Source organism: Bombus pascuorum, chromosome 1 (assembly GCF_905332965.1).
Source record: "Bombus pascuorum chromosome 1, iyBomPasc1.1, whole genome shotgun sequence".
NCBI lineage: Eukaryota > Metazoa > Arthropoda > Insecta > Hymenoptera > Apidae > Bombus > Bombus pascuorum.
The window spans coordinates 4,282,590-4,299,113 of NC_083488.1; the positions used below are offsets into that span (position 1 = coordinate 4,282,590).

Genomic DNA, 16,524 nt, shown 5'->3' on the forward strand with positions numbered 1-16,524 from the left:
CGTCGCGATGGCCACAAAGATACATATTTAGGTGATAACAGATCGTGTTGTAAAGCCGTAACTAGAGCTTGAAAATATTTTCTATTTTATTTATCAATGGCTGTCGCGAAATGTTCGCGTAGGCTGTTATATCGTGTTTGCAAATTTATAACAGAATTTGAAATGTCAATAATTTTCAATAATTTCCTCTCAAACGCTCTACGTTCTTTCCTGATTTTCTTAGACAATATCAACACAAATGTACGCTTGGATTATATTTCTCGACGTACATACTTCTGGTAACATGATTATTTCTTTGAAACGTATAATATATAGAGCGAAATAATAGGATCGTTCGATTTATAGATACGGAACAAAGCAAACGTTACGTTATCTTCAAAAATGTTGCAAAAATGTTCGAGATCCAATAACGTTAAATTAATAGAACTTGCTGTCATAGTACGTAGAGTAGTACGCAAATGTAAATACGTATCATTCTGTGAATTAATACATTTGTTCCACATTGTTCTCGTTTTAGAGCGTAAGCCAGTATGGAGAATCAGCAGGTGTGGGTGCGAGACCCTCAAGAGGGTTTCATAATCGGCAAGTTCATGGACATGGTCGACGGGGATGCGTTGATCATACCATTGGATCCGAAATATCCGCAACGCACTTGTCCGCTGGACGAAGTTTATCCTGCTGGAGAATACACCAAAGACGTTGAAGATAATTGTAATTTCATCATTACAACTCTCGTTCTTACCTCCACGATTTATCATTTGGCTCTTTCTTTTGTATTCGAACGTGTTTGGAAACGATCGGATCAAACGTTTAAATACCATGGGTATTTATCTTTGTAATTTTGTATACGATGTATGGAAAAATCGGTGAAAAATTGTGTTATGTTGGGTTCATTGATTAAATGGGGTTTAGATAATAACAAATATGTTTTACAATATTCACGTGTAAAGGGGGGACGCGAATCACGGGGGTTTCCGTTAGGAACGGAAGTCTTTAAATGTCGCAGGTGACTCTCTCTTTCTGTCGCTTTACAACATCTATCTTCACGGGTTTGTTCTGTTTTTCATATTCTCAGGCGCTCTGATGTACCTGAATGAGGCCACGCTGCTCAACAACGTACGAACTCGTTACTTCAAGGATAGAATATACGTGAGTAATTGCGCGCAAATTGCGATGCACTGTTCGAAACAATTGGCAGATCACGTACCTAAATAGCTCGATGTTATATGGGACGAATGCGTTTTAGATGAATAATAAATTATTACTTTTAAAAATGTTGGATATTTCAGAGTAAATCTGCTATTGGTATTTTCTCGTCGTTATACGGTGGCTGTAAAAAATATCGACGCATAGTCTTATTTTTCAATGAACCGTTTTTCTATCAGATTCTATAAATTTCGTGAAAGTACTTCTTCTAGTCACTGTATGTAATACATCGTGATTAAAGCGTATGTTTTTGCTGATACCTGACAGACTTACGTGGCCAATATCTTAATCGCTGTAAATCCATATTGGGAGGTCAAGGATCTTTATTCTGCTGAAACGATCAAGGCTTATAAGGGAAAGTCTTTGGGAGAGACGCCACCTCATGTTTTCGCTATTGGTACTCTTAGTTTTCACTATTGTTACCAGATGTTTTGGTAATTTGGATTGATTTAAACATTCGCTTTCCCTTTCACAGCGGACAAGGCGTTTAGAGATATGAAAGTACTGAAGCAATCGCAAAGTATCATCGTTTCTGGCGAATCAGGAGCAGGGAAAACCGAATCTACCAAGTATCTGCTGCGATATCTCTGTGATTTATGGGGATCAACGGCTGGGCCGATCGAACAGAAGATTTTAGATGGTACGTTCTAGAAAATGGAAGCTATACTATAAACTGGCTATACTATTAAACTTAATTAATTAAGCTATACTATTAAACACATTGATCAGTTATATTCATTGCTGTATATTCATACATTTAGCTAACCCAGTGCTGGAAGCTTTTGGAAACGCAAAGACCAAACGAAACAATAATAGTTCTCGTTTTGGTAAATTCATGGAGGTTCATTTCGATTCGAAATGTCAAGTGGTCGGCGGTTACATTTCACATTATCTGTTGGAAAAGTCGAGAGTGTGTCTTCAAAGTCCTGACGAGAGAAACTACCATGTCTTTTACATGATGTGTGCCGGAGCCCCTCCAGAACTTCGCGCGAAACTAGGGATTACGAGGCCAGACGATTTTCAGTATCTAAAGAATGGTTGTACGCAGTACTTTTGCAACGAGGAGTCGGAAAAAAAATTGAACGATGCTCAAAAGAGTCGCGATCAGAGCATGAAAGGTACCTTGCACGATCCAATTTTGGATGACGTTGAAGGATTCAATGCCATCGATCAAGTAATTATAATTATTATAATTAGTATTTAGAGTTAGACTATCAATAGTTTAGATTCTTAACAGTCTTAGATTTTTTAAGATTTTTATAACCGTGCAAATTATGTCACGGATTTATCTATTATGAAAAATAATTTAGAAAGTAAAATATTCTTTTGTTGAAAGATCGATAATTATATTTTACCTCTTTTTGCTGATTGGATAACTTTATAAATTCAGGAAAAAGCAACGGTAATTTGATAATTTTTTGATTATTATCAAACCACCCATTCGTTTCATGCAATTTTTGATTTTACTAATCTATTCATGTTTAGTTACAAAATGGCTTTCCTCCATCCATAACATTTTTTATTACACGATTAATTTTGATATTTATGTATTTTATGTACATTTTGTAATACAGCGGTGATTAATTGTTTTTTTTTTATTTCTCACTATTTACGAAGGCTCTAACACGTCTTGGTTTAACTGAAGCTGAAAGAATGGAAATTTACACAATGGTAGCTGCGGTACTCCACCTTGGGAATATCACATTCGAGGACAATCCTGAAGATACGAAGGGCGGTTCTAGAATATCCGCTAATTCTGAGAAAGCAGTATTAATGAGTGCGAAGTTATTGGCTGTTGATCCCGAGGAACTCAGGCAAGCTTTGGTTTCGAAAGTAATGCAGACTAGTCGCGGGGGTATCAAGGGAACGGTCATCATGTAAGTTTATATAAAAATCAGAAATAGAGAAACAAAAAGAAGGCTTAATGACTGACCGAATACTTTTAAGGGTACCACTGAAAGTCTACGAAGCCAATAATGCCAGAGATGCTCTGGCCAAAGCTATTTACAGTAAATTGTTCGATCATATCGTAGCTCGTATCAATAAGAGTATTCCTTTTAAAGCTTCGAGCTATTATATTGGAGTTTTAGACATTGCAGGATTTGGTATGTGTTATAATATTCCTTACGCTATCCTTACTCCTTCAATAAATTTATGATCCTTTTCTTATTATCTCTTATAGAGTACTTTAAGGTCAACAGTTTTGAACAATTTTGTATAAATTACTGTAATGAAAAGTTGCAACAATTTTTTAATGAAAGGATCTTGAAATACGAGCAAGACCTTTATGCAAGAGAATCGCTTAATGTACCGAAGATATCTTACGTGGATAATCAGGACTGCATTGGTAAGTTTAATTGTTAATTCGTCATTTCATTGCTTAAACAAATAAATCTTTTTTCTACATATTCAATTTTTAGATTTAATCGAATCGAAGAACATGGGGATTTTCAGTCTCTTAGATGAAGAATCAAAATTACCAACTCACAGTTTTGCACATTTTACCAGCGAAGTTCATCGTGTTTGGAATGGTCATTTTAGAATAACCCTACCGCGAACTTCTCGTTTGAAAGCCCACCGAGAATTGCGTGACGATGAAGGATTCGTAATTCGTCATTATGCTGGTGGTGTTTGTTATCAAACGGTACTTCATCTGTTATATGTAGTATATCCTATTTTTGCTCTTGCTCTTTATAGAAAGTATATTTATTATTAATATGATACGCTATATTGTTATGCTTTCTATATTTGGTACACTTTCTATCTCACTTTCTGACTTTCCTTTCTTTAAGAAATTTCTAGCAATTTTTCCCATTTTCAGAATCAATTCATTGAGAAAAATAACGATGCTCTACATGCTTCCTTGGAAGCATTAATTCAAGAAAGTAATAACAAATTTCTAAGAACGCAGTTTGCCAACAATTCTCGTCAGAAGGGGAAACTTACTTTCATCAGTGTAGGCAGTAAATTTAAAACACAACTTGGGGAACTAATGGACAAATTAAAAAGCACCGTAAGAGAATTACTTATATTGTCGTTTTAATATTATGCTCTTTTTAAGTAGATAATCAGGTAGCAGGTAAATTAAATTTTTTGTACAGGGAACAAATTTTATTCGCTGCATCAAACCGAATAACGAGATGGTGGCTCATCAATTCGACGGAAACAGTATTTTGGGACAGCTTCGTTGTTCTGGAATGACGTCTGTTTTAGAACTCATGGAACATGGCTATCCTAGTAGAGTTCCATTCCAGGAATTGTATAACATGTACAAATCTTATCTTCCGCCAGAATTGGCCAAACTGGAGCCCAGATTTTTTTGCGAAGCGTTGCTTCATAGCTTAAAATTGAATAAGAAAGATTTTAAGTTTGGAATTACCAGAGTTTTCTTCAAACCTGGAAAATTTGCTGAATTCGATAAGATCATGAAATCGGATCCTGAGAATTTAAGGAAGTTGGTAGCTAACGTAAAGAAATGGTTACTTAAGTCTCGTTGGAACAAGATGCAGTTTTGTGCTTTATCTGTGATCAAGTTGAAAAATAAGATCATCTATCGAAGACAGCATTTAATTATTTTGCAAAAAACAGCGAGGATGTACATAGCTAAGAAGCAACATCGTCCTCGCATAAAGGGAACAGCGAAGATCGAGAAGTTGAAAACACAATTAAGTGGCATGGAAGAAACGTCCGAGCAATTGAAAAACCGTGAAAAACCTATGGGCGACATTAAAAGACTGCAGAGCGATTTGAACGCGGCTATTGAGAAAATAAAGATGAATGAAAAAATAAAACCAGTGGAAATCGATTCTCTGTATACGAATTTGGTGAACCAGGTGAACAAACAAATGGCGTTGTTGCAAGATATGGTCGAGCAACAGAAGATTGCTGAGGAACAAGCAAGACTGAGGAAGATCCAACAGGAGTTAGAACTCGAAAAGCAGAGAAAGGAAGAGGATGAACGGAAAAAGAGAGAGGAGGAAGAAAATAGAAGAAAGAAACATGATATCGAGATGAGAAGGAAGGCAGAAGAGGAACAAAAGAAAAAACAAGAAGAAGAAGATAAGAAATCTGATGAGCTTCGTAAAGTACATATCTTATCTTTGACAATTAGTCTTTTCCCCGTTTATTACTTATCCACTGATATGATTACATTACTTGTTTACGTAGAGTTCTCTTAATGTAGCATAATTTGTCAAAAGTGTTTAATACATTTTATTTATTTTATTACATTTTCTATCTGCTCTGAAGGCACAGTTGGAAAAAGAAGCAATGGAAAACAGCAAATATCGCGAGTTATTGGAGCAAGAAAGAAGGGATCATGAATTGGCAGTCAGATTAGCTCAAGAATCAAATGGTCAAGTCGATGATTCTCCACCATTTGTGAGAAGGTATTGTATCATGTTTCGCTTTCATCAAAATTTAAGCATTTGGAATCTGTTATTTTATTTTTTTGATACTAATTGGAGGAAAGTAGAGCGAGCTACAATGGATAATAAACAAATTTTGATTAAATGAAATGTAGCCAAAATATAACGAAATTAATCTTGCTGATCATTCGAAGAATTTTTTTGAGTGAAAAAATATGATCTTATTTTGTTAAATATGTACATATAGCGGTTCCGATGTACGAGTACCATCAAACAACAACAGATTAGCAAGGTATTGTAAAACTCGTTGAGGTTTACTGCATGTACAACTAACACTTACTAATATTTTGTAACTAATTAACTAACATATATTTTCCTGTAATATTAACAATATTCGATTTCTATCGTTTCTGAATGGGTGATATTTGGAGATTTTTTAGCATGCTAACCATTGTTCGTGTTTTGCAATTAAGGAATGCACAATGATATTTCAGATATACATACATGCAAGCTTTAAGAGCAATTTTAACAAACAATCCCCTCTTTCTCTTTTCAATATAAAATATGTTAAGAATAAGTATTTTAAGTATAAATATTTAATGTTTTAATAGTGATAATATATACAACATATATTCTGTTAACGTTAATTAATTTCGTTTAAAAATATAGATCGGAGCAAGTGCGCAATAATCAGGCAGCTATGGCCAATAAAAAATACGATTTATCTAAGTGGAAGTATTCGGAATTACGAGACGCTATAAACACATCCTGCGATATCGAATTGTTAGAGGTACGCGTCACTTCTATAGAATTATCAACTGACTATAAGGTAAATAAAATGCAATAAGAATTATTATTGTGTAATTTTTTTCTTATAGGCTTGTCGTCATGAATTCCATCGAAGACTAAAAGTTTACCACGCGTGGAAAGCGAGAAATCGCAGGCGAACAACCATGGATGAAAATGAAAGGGCACCAAAATCTATTATGGAAGCCGGTAATGCATACGGACAAGTTTATTTATCTGAAAATCAAAGACGGAACATTCTGTATTATATTAATATATTTCAATGTTTCTTTCAGCTGCCAAAACCTCAGTGCCTCAAATGAAACAGCCCATAATCGGATCATCGCAACGATATTTCAGAATTCCCTTCGTACGACCAGCTGCATCTGGTCAGCAAGATAACTCGCATACATCTTGTAAACGAGGATGGTGGTATGCTCATTTCGATGGTCAGTACGTTGCCAGACAGATGGAACTTCATCCTGATAAGGCACCGATTCTGTTGGTGGCAGGTAAAATTCTAGATATTCATCCCTAATTCATTTTAATCTATTTTTTTTCTTTATCAGCTATAATCTTATCTGTATACATCGTTACAACAATAGTTAGAATCACTGCATACATTTATGTTATATGTTAGTTAAAACTTATTTTCAAAGACACCACGTTCGAAGGGAACGAATAATCGTGCATATTCATTGTAGTAATTAGAATCTTGAGCAAAAATTAATTTCTGTGAAGGTATTGATGACATGCAAATGTGCGAACTGAGCCTAGATGAGACTGGATTGACGAGGAAACGCGGGGCCGAGGTGTTGGAACATGAGTTCAATCGTGAATGGGAGAAACACGGAGGCAAACCGTACGTACCTCCGTGTGATCGTAAGAAATGAGACCGTTCCATCAAACAGGCGAAAGTAGTTTTAATATAGATCTTATAAATTTTTGTATTAACCCACTTTGAAAGTGAACCCATAGCACAGTGCCTTAGGATTTGTGCCTTACTCGTTACACAAAAAAGGCAATTCTTTGGAAAGCACGATAATATTGATTAATATTATTATTGATTATAAAATTTTTCATGAGAAGTGTAGGAAGATAATTGCATCTACAGTGGATTTAAGGATGGGTGGACGTATAATGCATATACGCCTGATGCCTGGTGCGATGTGATATATACACAATATTTCAATTAGCTATTTGAATGCTCATGTGGGAACAGGATTCTTAATACGATAGATTTAATTGTTCAGTATTCGAAGTCAGTATAAAAATGTGTTAAAAATTTTTGTAATTAAAAGGAAATTATTCGTAGAAAACGATAGATCTCATTCAAGTTGATCTTATATCTTTCTTTTCAAGAAGGAAAAAGTATGTATGTATGTCGATTTGCCTAATGAAATCAATTTATGGTATTAAGGTTTGTTGGTATTGAAAATCGATCAACTTTTAGTATATAAAATTCCTTCATATTTTGTAATGGAAAAGGCTCATGGTTCCTTCGAGTAATATACAACATCGTTGAAAAGACTATCTTCTATTATGTATAAGTAATTTTACTTATTTACAAGATATATCGTTGCACATTTAACGCGAATTGTACGTTCGTCTTTTTAGTAGATATAAACAAATTCATGAAATATATAATATGCGATCAATTATTCTTACAAATAAATAACATTTATGCCATTTTTCGTTTTGTGTTAGGGTAATATCGTGTATAGTTTCTAATAAAAATGTTTGTACTCGTAGCAATATATTAGTAATGCTAAAATAAAAGCTTAGCTAGGAGGTACCCAGCCACAATGATCTTTCTCGAATTCTCTGGCAACTGCTAAACAAAGATGATCTTGATAAGATGCAGATATCACCTGGAACACAATTATGGAATGTATCATAGAGAAATGAACATGCAAAAAACATGTTTGAAAGTCTGAAGTTTAGAATCCATTAATTACCTGAAAACCAAGTGGTGTTCCATCTTTACTGAAACCCATTGGTATCTGCGTTGCAGGTGTACATGTCAAATTAGCTAGAGCGGTATAAACACAGCAATGCGTTTCCCATGACATTATTTGCGGAAAACTTGCTGTACGACACCAAGTTGGACATATTAGTACTCCATTATCTTTTAACATATTCTGTAAGCATCATAAGAAAATATTGAAGACTTATTCGATACAACAAGCATATATAAATTACGTCTTTATTACTTAAAAGAATTATTAATCGTACATTTAGTTTTAGAGTAAGTTCTGCCATAGCCCTTTTATAATATGCTACACGTGAAGATGACAAGAATCCCTTGTTTTCTAGGAGCACTTGCATAAGCGCACGCATTGGCGTATATTGTGACAATCCTAATATTGTTTTTGTGAATTCTATACCAGATCCCTTAGGTCACAGAAATGAAACAGAAAATTACAATTTATTAGCTTAAAAGATAGAAGCCAAAAATATATATGCAATAAAACATTTTTATTATCGATGTTTGAATTATCATTACATTTGAGTCTGGTTCCAGTATAGAATCAACATCTAGGGTTCCTAATGTGGATAACAACATGTAGGATATATCTTGGAGCCATTCTTGTGGAAACTGGAATGCAATATTTGAATCTTAATTATTTATTATATTTAGTTATATTAATTATATTACTTATTTATTAGATTTCGAAAATTTGACTTCTTTTTAGATTAAAATTATTATAAGATTTTTACTTCTTCTACGCTAGCCCCTTTCGTTATTAGATACTGCTTGGCTTTGTGAATTGTCCTCCTAATTTCTGATGTTGTCGAGGTAATACCGAGAATGCCATTGATGTTATCGAAGTAATAAAATTTTAAGTTTTTTATATCGACTGGTTCGTCGAAAAGTGGAAGCAATCTGCATTCGGGGGATGTGGCGAACACCTTCATGCTCAAGTAAAGATCATCCACGTATCTTGCTATGGGTCCTATTGTTAGCAACTGTTTAAAGATAGGATCGTCAACTAAAAAGAAATGTCCATCGAGAGGAATGGTACCTATAAAGAAACAATCGTGTAGAAATATATATATATATATATATTCCAACAAGTACGTATAAATTCTGAAAGCAATACCTGCAGTAGGTTTATGAGCAAAAACACCAGTGAAGAAACTTGGTATTCTTAGGGATCCAACTAAATCCGTTCCAATTCCAAGCACAGATGCTCCTGAGCTAATTAACGCAGTCTAAAATCAAAAAGATAATAAAAATAATTAAGTAAAAAAATATTTAGTAATTGAATAAAGGGTGAAAATTCTTTTGTGATTATATAGAAACTTTTATATATTTTCTTATAATTCGCGATTTTATCGATTACGCCATATACAGTATATAGGAGCATTAAATTACTGTAAGCGTAAAAACTCGGATGATCTAAGTGATTACCTCACCCCCTGACGATCCTCCTGATGTTTTTCTCGTGTCATATGGATTCATTGTATGGCCAAACAGAAAATTATAAGTGTGCAGAGTTACACAATATTCGGGAACGTTGGAGACCAACAAAGGAATGACACCAGCGTTTTTAAACGTTTGAACTACATATGCGTCTTCTGTGGCCTTCATGCCTTTCCTGGATACGCAACCACAGGTAAAGCTCATTCCTAATTTAAAGGAGAAAAAATTTCGATATTACGCTCGCTCGCCTTTTTTATCATATTAGGAATATATTAACTACAGACATTATATTTCACAGTAGCGAAGGTCTACAGTTTCAGAAATTCTTATGTAAGAATTTGGTCATCCGACAGTGTTTAAAATACAAACAGTATCAATGCGAAGATGGGTCGAAGTGATCGATGGAGTATTAAAGAAAATAGGAAAAGAGAATATTTTAAAATTTTGTTCGCTGAGCTTCTTAAGTCATTTCAGAAATCATAACTTCGAATTTTTACCCTTCAATTTTGCTTTCGTTTCAAGGAACATAAGGATTTTTAATATCTTAAGACATCGCGCGTATCAACGACGACTTTCGACGACGATGTTCACGTTAAATTTCAAAAATTTCATTGAACAGAAAGAGGGAATGATGGGAAAAAAGAGAAAGGTATCTATGGCAATGAGAATAATTTACTTCGAACTCGATTTCTGTATCGTATGCATTTACTTAATTTATGTTAATTAAAATACTGCTGATGAATTTCGATTCGTAAAACGAACATTAAAATAAAACATCCGTGAAACAATGTTTCAATCAATTCAATGTTTCGTCAAATAGTCAATTGTTACCTTTAACCGCGCAGGATTCCTTGATAGATATCGGCACACCATAAAGAGGCTTATGCTTTTCTAGCTGCTCGGCAGTCATGGTTAAGTCATTGCTTTTCAATTTGGCGTCACATATCTTTGATTCCTCTAGAGCAGCTTCGAATCGATCTTCTATCACTGCGTTTATGAATGGATTCACTTCTTTAATACGCTCGATATATGCTTCCACTACTATCTGACTACTGAGCTGTTTTCCAATAAAAAGAAATTACAAAAATTGTAAAGTAATTTAATTATTAAGGGACAAACGTTTCACAAACGCAACATTTCACGCGTAATTCCGTTTTTTCTTTTCTTTTTCTCAATTAATTTATGTTATTTTATATATATTTTTTTTAATTAATTTGTGTTATTTTATATATTATGTTTTTCAATTAATCTATATCATATTTATATTAATTTCATGACAGGAAACATTAAAAATTTGTTTGGATATCTTTCTCGCTAATATTTTCTTCTTTTACTTACAATTCTATGATTCTATAAAAAGCTCGATGATATCGGGATACAGGATAAAGATTTTACTTGTGACTCTATCTTGCGTAACGGACATTCTTTGTATCATTATCTCTTTCACTTAGATCCTATAATTTTATTTTCCAGAGTATTCGAGAAAATTCAAGTATTTATGGTATCGAGATAAATTATTTCTTCGAATCGTGAGGATTTGTCCGAGTGTCGAGGAAAAGTAAAACGAAATCCACGGGTTCTTTTCGTCAGGAAAAAGACAAAGCAAAAGGTAAAGAACAAAGCAAATTTAAATTACTTCATTTAGGCGCTTTTAATAAAATGTTCCGTTTACTTGACGATGATATCTGACGATAATAAGAACCTTTAATGAACCAAATGGTAAAGTTCAAGTAGAAATATCAGAGGAGATTTTAATTTCAATGAAGATAGCCTAATTTATTAATGGGATGATAATGGGTGCAAAGAATAAAAAGAAACGAAGAAATGATTAGAATAAGAATGACGTTGTGTATGAATTGATCAGAACGAAATCATTTCTACTAATTTCCTTACTTCTCTGTTCCTGATTTTCCTGGCTAGCGTGGTTGCGCTTAATTTTAACAGTGGATTTTTAATTGGAGGTATACTCGGCTTTTTCCTCCAATGAATAACCATGAGTACAAAATTGTGAATGCTGCCTATCACTTGTACCAAAATTACTATTAGGTTGATGAGTGGCTCTATCATCTTTCCTGCAATAGGAAACTTTATTTATTAAGCTGCTATTTTAAGCTTACTAGGATAATTAGAGAAATGGAATGATTTTTTTATAGTATTCTATTGTACTTGTCCGTAATTAGCCACGTTCAATTATACTTGATAAATTTTCAATCTCGATTTTTTCGAAAACTAAATCTTAAATGAACAAATTTTGTTGCATATTTTGTTCTTATTTTTTCAAGGGGATCATCCCATGCCCGCTTGTACGTGTTATGCGACCGCACTTTGTATAAACGAGAATATGTATTGGGTTTATAATTAAGTGACTGCGGGTTTTGCCAATAGGCGATATTATACATTTATATGGTGTTGGTATATATATAAAATCCATAATCACTTAATTGCCAACTCAATGTTATTACGCTTCTACATAAATTCTAGTTACATAAGCTGTTTGTTGATTGACAAGTTCAGATAAACGCACTTTTTATTAGGAAATATGTTCGTTAAGAACAAACATACACGTTTAAGTCTTTCTTATTTGCCACACGTGACGATCAATTTGCTAGTTTTTCATACTCTATCGATTTCTCGCATTTAAAAAACTAATAAATATTCATAACATCACAAGGTGTACGTTATACGTTAGATTAATTTCTTTTTGTGAATTTTGCACCATATGTCTTGGATACTTCCGTTTCGCGTTGCATATTTTAAACCAGAATAATTATTTTTTTAAATCAACAATGACATACGATTTATCAGACATATTTGACACGCGATTTACCTCTTCGTGGGAAGCTTGTAGTTTATAGACTATTCTTCTATAATTTCACGATTTACGTAAGAGAGTCGAACGATTGTTAGCCTGTAAATTTTACTTACAAATTTACTTGTCAGTCGTATTATCGAAATTGTTTCGACTATAGCGGAGAATTTACTGGTTCTAATAATTTGTCACTTATGATTCGTGAAATTTCATTAATAATATTACCTGAACAGGGGCAGACAAGGAAGAAGAAATATATAATATCGCCAGTTTCTAAGTGTTTGGTCAAAAAATTATAGAAAAGAACGATTCACTGTAAATGTATTCCTGTAAACAGGTATTATTGGCCTATTTTTTTATCTACAAAGATAACAACGACACGTTTGCGATTTTTACGTTCGTATCTCTTAAACGAATTACATGACCGATTACTATACACCACGGTAGAGTCTTCGCTTCATCGGTACGGCAATGTTTGAATGAAAAATTTGAATTACCGTGGATAGAATGCACACTTGCTCTTCACGTATGATCCCTCTGTTTATGAGATTCGATGAAGAAATTGTTTATTATTCAAACAAACAGATCACATCCGTTAAACAATTACAGCATCCGATTGAATGTGGTTTTTACGATACAAAATAAAAGCTCACTATGTGATCTTGAACAAGAACTTAGCTAAAATAGAAATGAGAGGTCGAGGCTGCTTAAATAGGCAGAAAGAAGAAAAGAAGAAAAAGTAGAAGAGAGAAAGGAAGATATGATATACACATATACATGCATAATAACGAACCCGGAGCATCTACGTGCTACGATAGTGAACAGTGGCATCTAAACACGTCGTGAATAAAATCAGTCGAAGAATTATTAAAACTTTAACATTTCTTCCCAGGAAAAGTGTTTGCGACTCGTAGTTTCTTTCAGGCTTCCGTTCCTCGTGACGAGTGAGATATATTGCGATAAAAACGTTTGGAAATCATGATCAAGGTCAATTTTACATGAACTTCTCTTTATTACAAATCTTCATCGATCCAGAGATATAAGATCGCAAATCGGTATCTTTTACACTTACTTTTTATACACTCTGTCAATTTATTCAAGGTTTCGCAGTATTTTCCCGTAAACGAAAATGTTCTTACGTCGCGTCTACGATTTTCTTATAAATACTTTTTCTCATTGCAGTGAATGTGCAATCTCCATACAATCTTTGACTTCCACGTCTTTTTCTTTTTCTCGTACGTGATATCTACGTGATATCTACGTGATATCTACGTGATATCCGATAATGAGCTTCGAGCTTTTGGTTCGTAAGTAATAAATTTGTAAGGAAAATACGATAAATTTCCCGGTTTCAGTATGTTTCTTTAATGTGTTTCAATATTTTTTATTTTAATATTTTATTAATCAATTAATTTTCTATATGAAACAAGATTCTTTCACAAGATGATCTATTATTTTCGTATCTTTGTGAAAAGTCTATCCTACTGAGAAAAATCCATGCGAGTTTTTAAATCTCTTCCGTGAAGATCTTGATGGAGAAATAAATGATATGTTTGAAACATTTTCTCGTTCGTATCGTGCTTTTTTCCGAAATATCATTTTCGCAATCAAGTTCTCTAAAAAGGCAATCAATTATTAAGGATACCGATAACGAATATTCACGTGTTAACCTACAGGTCGATCCCCATTGAATAAATATATTCGCAAACAATGTTCTTGAACATGGTCAGACAGTGCGGTTCGAACTTTAGACCAACACGTGAATATTCGTTATCAGCTTATATGCTTAATAATTCTTTTATTCATCTCCTCTGTAACGGTTTTCATTGTTTGATTGCGACAATAAATAACATGTATACGACGTAATTAGCTTTACGATAAATATTAGTTACATTTTTATCGGTATAACGTGATGAATAGTTATGTTCAGGAAATTTTTCTCTCTATATTCCATCCTTTCGTTATAAATATTGATAACCTTTGTTAAATGAAATGTGAATGACATCAGTTTTTTATTACTCCGAATAGATTGTTGTAAACGGCCAATATATTCAGAATGTTACTTAAAACACTTGTTTGTTATATTGTAACTGTAATTGTTATGCCATTCAGAGGTATATAATTTGAAGAAAATAGTTTTTTGGCAAATAGACGCGTAAACATCACATGCAGGTCAATTTCTTCTTTTCTTTATCAGGGTTATGTTATATAGCGATTTAGTATAGGTTTATGTTATTCCCTTGTATGATTTGTTTGGGCCTTTTCGTTTTTAGTTTTTTTGAACTCTTTAATTTCCTGTATTTTTTTTCTTTGTTTTTTTTTTTATTTAGTTTCAACGCGAACGACTTGGGCATGCAGCGTGTACAATGCTCATGTATGTATCGTGCTTATTATATATTATGTTTGCTATTTTTGGTATTAAATAATCGCTATTTTCGTTGCATTTTCGTTTACATAATCGCTATTTTTGTAAACAGCCTAGACATTTATTAATTATGTATGGGAGCAAAAAATCATTGAGGCGTTAATCCTCTCTATTCGAGAATTCCATGAGGCGGTTTTCGATATGCTGTCACGGATCTTAACGAATAGGCAGTATAATGTTTAATCTACCATTTTTCTTACGAAAGGTCGCACAGAATGTTTACGTCTTTAAATGTCATAATCTTCTTATTTACGACATACACTTGTTGTGAATTCTTGTGTACGCTGCTGTTTAGGCTGACCCACCTTCGTTCGTGTAAGAAGCTGTGCACCCGCACAGGGATATTGCAGCTAATGTTTAGTTATTTATAACTAAAACGCAAAGTCGAAGATGCAATTTTTTATTCTTGATTTTCATCTTATTTTAGCTTCAAGGATCAATCTTAAAATTTTTTTAACTTATAATCGAGCATGCTGTGTACTTGAACGTGGAAGAAATTTTGGTTACGGATGTATCTTAAATCAATTAACGTTCTGTATATCGTTGCTTCAGGTTATCTTCTAAATGAGGCAGTCAGGTAAATAAAATATCCAATAAACTCTGGGAGAATATAACAGCAATTTGAATATATAATTCAAGATCAATATGCACATAACCATTTTTACAAGGTCACTCTAATTTCTTAAATTAAACGACACATCCTATGTACTATTCGGTGGATTTTTGAATTCTCTACAAGAAGGTACTCAGAGTACTTGGGATCGAAAAATAATTAGTTCAGAGAATAAGAAGAATAATTAAAGTTAAAATACCTTTTAAAGTAATCATTTTTCACCTCAAATACCTTAATACTTTTTTGCAGAGAATTAAAAAATCCATGGGATGGTGCACAAAAAGATGTGTTGTTCAATTGAAAAAAAAAAAAAAAATAGACGTGGTCTTCGCTTTTCATCGAAATAAAATTATTTTTGAAATTCTTAATTATGCAATTAATAGAATTTCACAATATCCAAGAAAATGTTCAGTTTTAGCAGAACTTACCTTGTTTTCTTCTTCTACCAAATAAAAATCGGTATCTATCGAAAATATGCAAACTTTGACACAAATTCGAATAAAACAAGATTCTCACTTTCTTTGTTATTAAATAACACTCTATAGATGCGTCATTCTTACAGTTCTCTACTTTACTATCATCGATGAATAAATCAACTGCAGTGAACTGATCGACTTCGATCGAATTCTAATGCTCTTCTGATAGCCGTTATGTCTCTGTTGCAGTCAAGTACAATCTCAGCTGTTCTTAAAGACGTTTTTTGCTGTTTGTCATACGCTCGTTTAAGTGGAAATGATTCGATTTTATCATTGCTCGTTAAGTTATGTAAATTGACCAGTGGATGATTTAATTCCTTTACTGAATTATTCATTACTTGCAAAATATGTACGATCAACTTTAATTAGATGCAAAGGAGCGACGAGGAGGGGCATTTTTACGTAACAAAAATAA

The 16,524-nt window shown here is 33.3% G+C and overlaps 2 protein-coding genes across 4 annotated transcripts in view; one reads left to right on the forward strand and one right to left on the reverse strand.

The window, feature by feature from the left end:
- Positions 1-8,297, forward strand: part of LOC132912718 (myosin heavy chain 95F) — a 21,321-nt gene extending 13,024 nt beyond the window's left edge. Inside the window, exons 2-18 of one of the 2 annotated variants that reach the window (XM_060970403.1) lie at positions 518-711; positions 1,076-1,149; positions 1,474-1,603; positions 1,682-1,846; positions 1,968-2,380; positions 2,824-3,083; positions 3,154-3,311; positions 3,389-3,553; positions 3,627-3,850; positions 4,028-4,219; positions 4,308-5,291; positions 5,455-5,594; positions 5,821-5,865; positions 6,243-6,363; positions 6,452-6,569; positions 6,656-6,871; positions 7,101-8,297. In XM_060970403.1, coding sequence (XP_060826386.1) covers positions 531-711; positions 1,076-1,149; positions 1,474-1,603; positions 1,682-1,846; positions 1,968-2,380; positions 2,824-3,083; positions 3,154-3,311; positions 3,389-3,553; positions 3,627-3,850; positions 4,028-4,219; positions 4,308-5,291; positions 5,455-5,594; positions 5,821-5,865; positions 6,243-6,363; positions 6,452-6,569; positions 6,656-6,871; positions 7,101-7,252 — 3,738 coding nt within the window. In that variant the 5' untranslated portion in view covers positions 518-530 and the 3' untranslated portion in view covers positions 7,253-8,297. Of the gene's footprint in view, positions 1-517; positions 712-1,075; positions 1,150-1,473; positions 1,604-1,681; positions 1,847-1,967; positions 2,381-2,823; positions 3,084-3,153; positions 3,312-3,388; positions 3,554-3,626; positions 3,851-4,027; positions 4,220-4,307; positions 5,292-5,454; positions 5,595-5,820; positions 5,866-6,242; positions 6,364-6,451; positions 6,570-6,655; positions 6,872-7,100 lie in introns of those variants that run through there. The other variant, XM_060970411.1, reaches the window with a different exon arrangement.
- Positions 7,881-16,257, reverse strand: LOC132913206 (fatty-acid amide hydrolase 2-B-like). 2 transcript variants are annotated; one of them, XM_060971316.1, is made up of 10 exons: positions 16,062-16,257; positions 11,680-11,858; positions 10,618-10,843; positions 9,775-9,992; positions 9,464-9,575; positions 9,081-9,385; positions 8,866-8,958; positions 8,595-8,753; positions 8,318-8,500; positions 7,881-8,230 (listed from the first exon to the last, which is right to left on the reverse strand). In XM_060971316.1, the coding sequence occupies exons 2-10, from the start codon at positions 11,851-11,853 to the stop codon at positions 8,141-8,143; spliced, it is 1,560 nt and encodes a 519-aa protein (XP_060827299.1). In that variant the 5' UTR covers positions 11,854-11,858; positions 16,062-16,257; the 3' UTR covers positions 7,881-8,140. The 2 variants fall into 2 exon arrangements, with proteins under 2 accessions (XP_060827299.1, XP_060827288.1); XM_060971305.1 differs by lacking the exon at positions 16,062-16,257 and adding an exon at positions 15,833-15,863.
- Between the last annotated feature and the right edge of the window lie 267 nt (positions 16,258-16,524).

Bases quoted from the DNA above. Each gene is read 5' to 3' on its own strand.
- LOC132913206 (XM_060971305.1), bottom strand. The intron at 9,993-10,617 runs GTAACAATTGAC...CCTTTAAATTAG, and splicing joins GGAATCCTGCGCGGTTAAAG to GAATGAGCTTTACCTGTGGT. The intron at 9,386-9,463 runs GTATTGCTTTCA...GTTTCTTTATAG, and splicing joins TGCTCATAAACCTACTGCAG to GTACCATTCCTCTCGATGGA.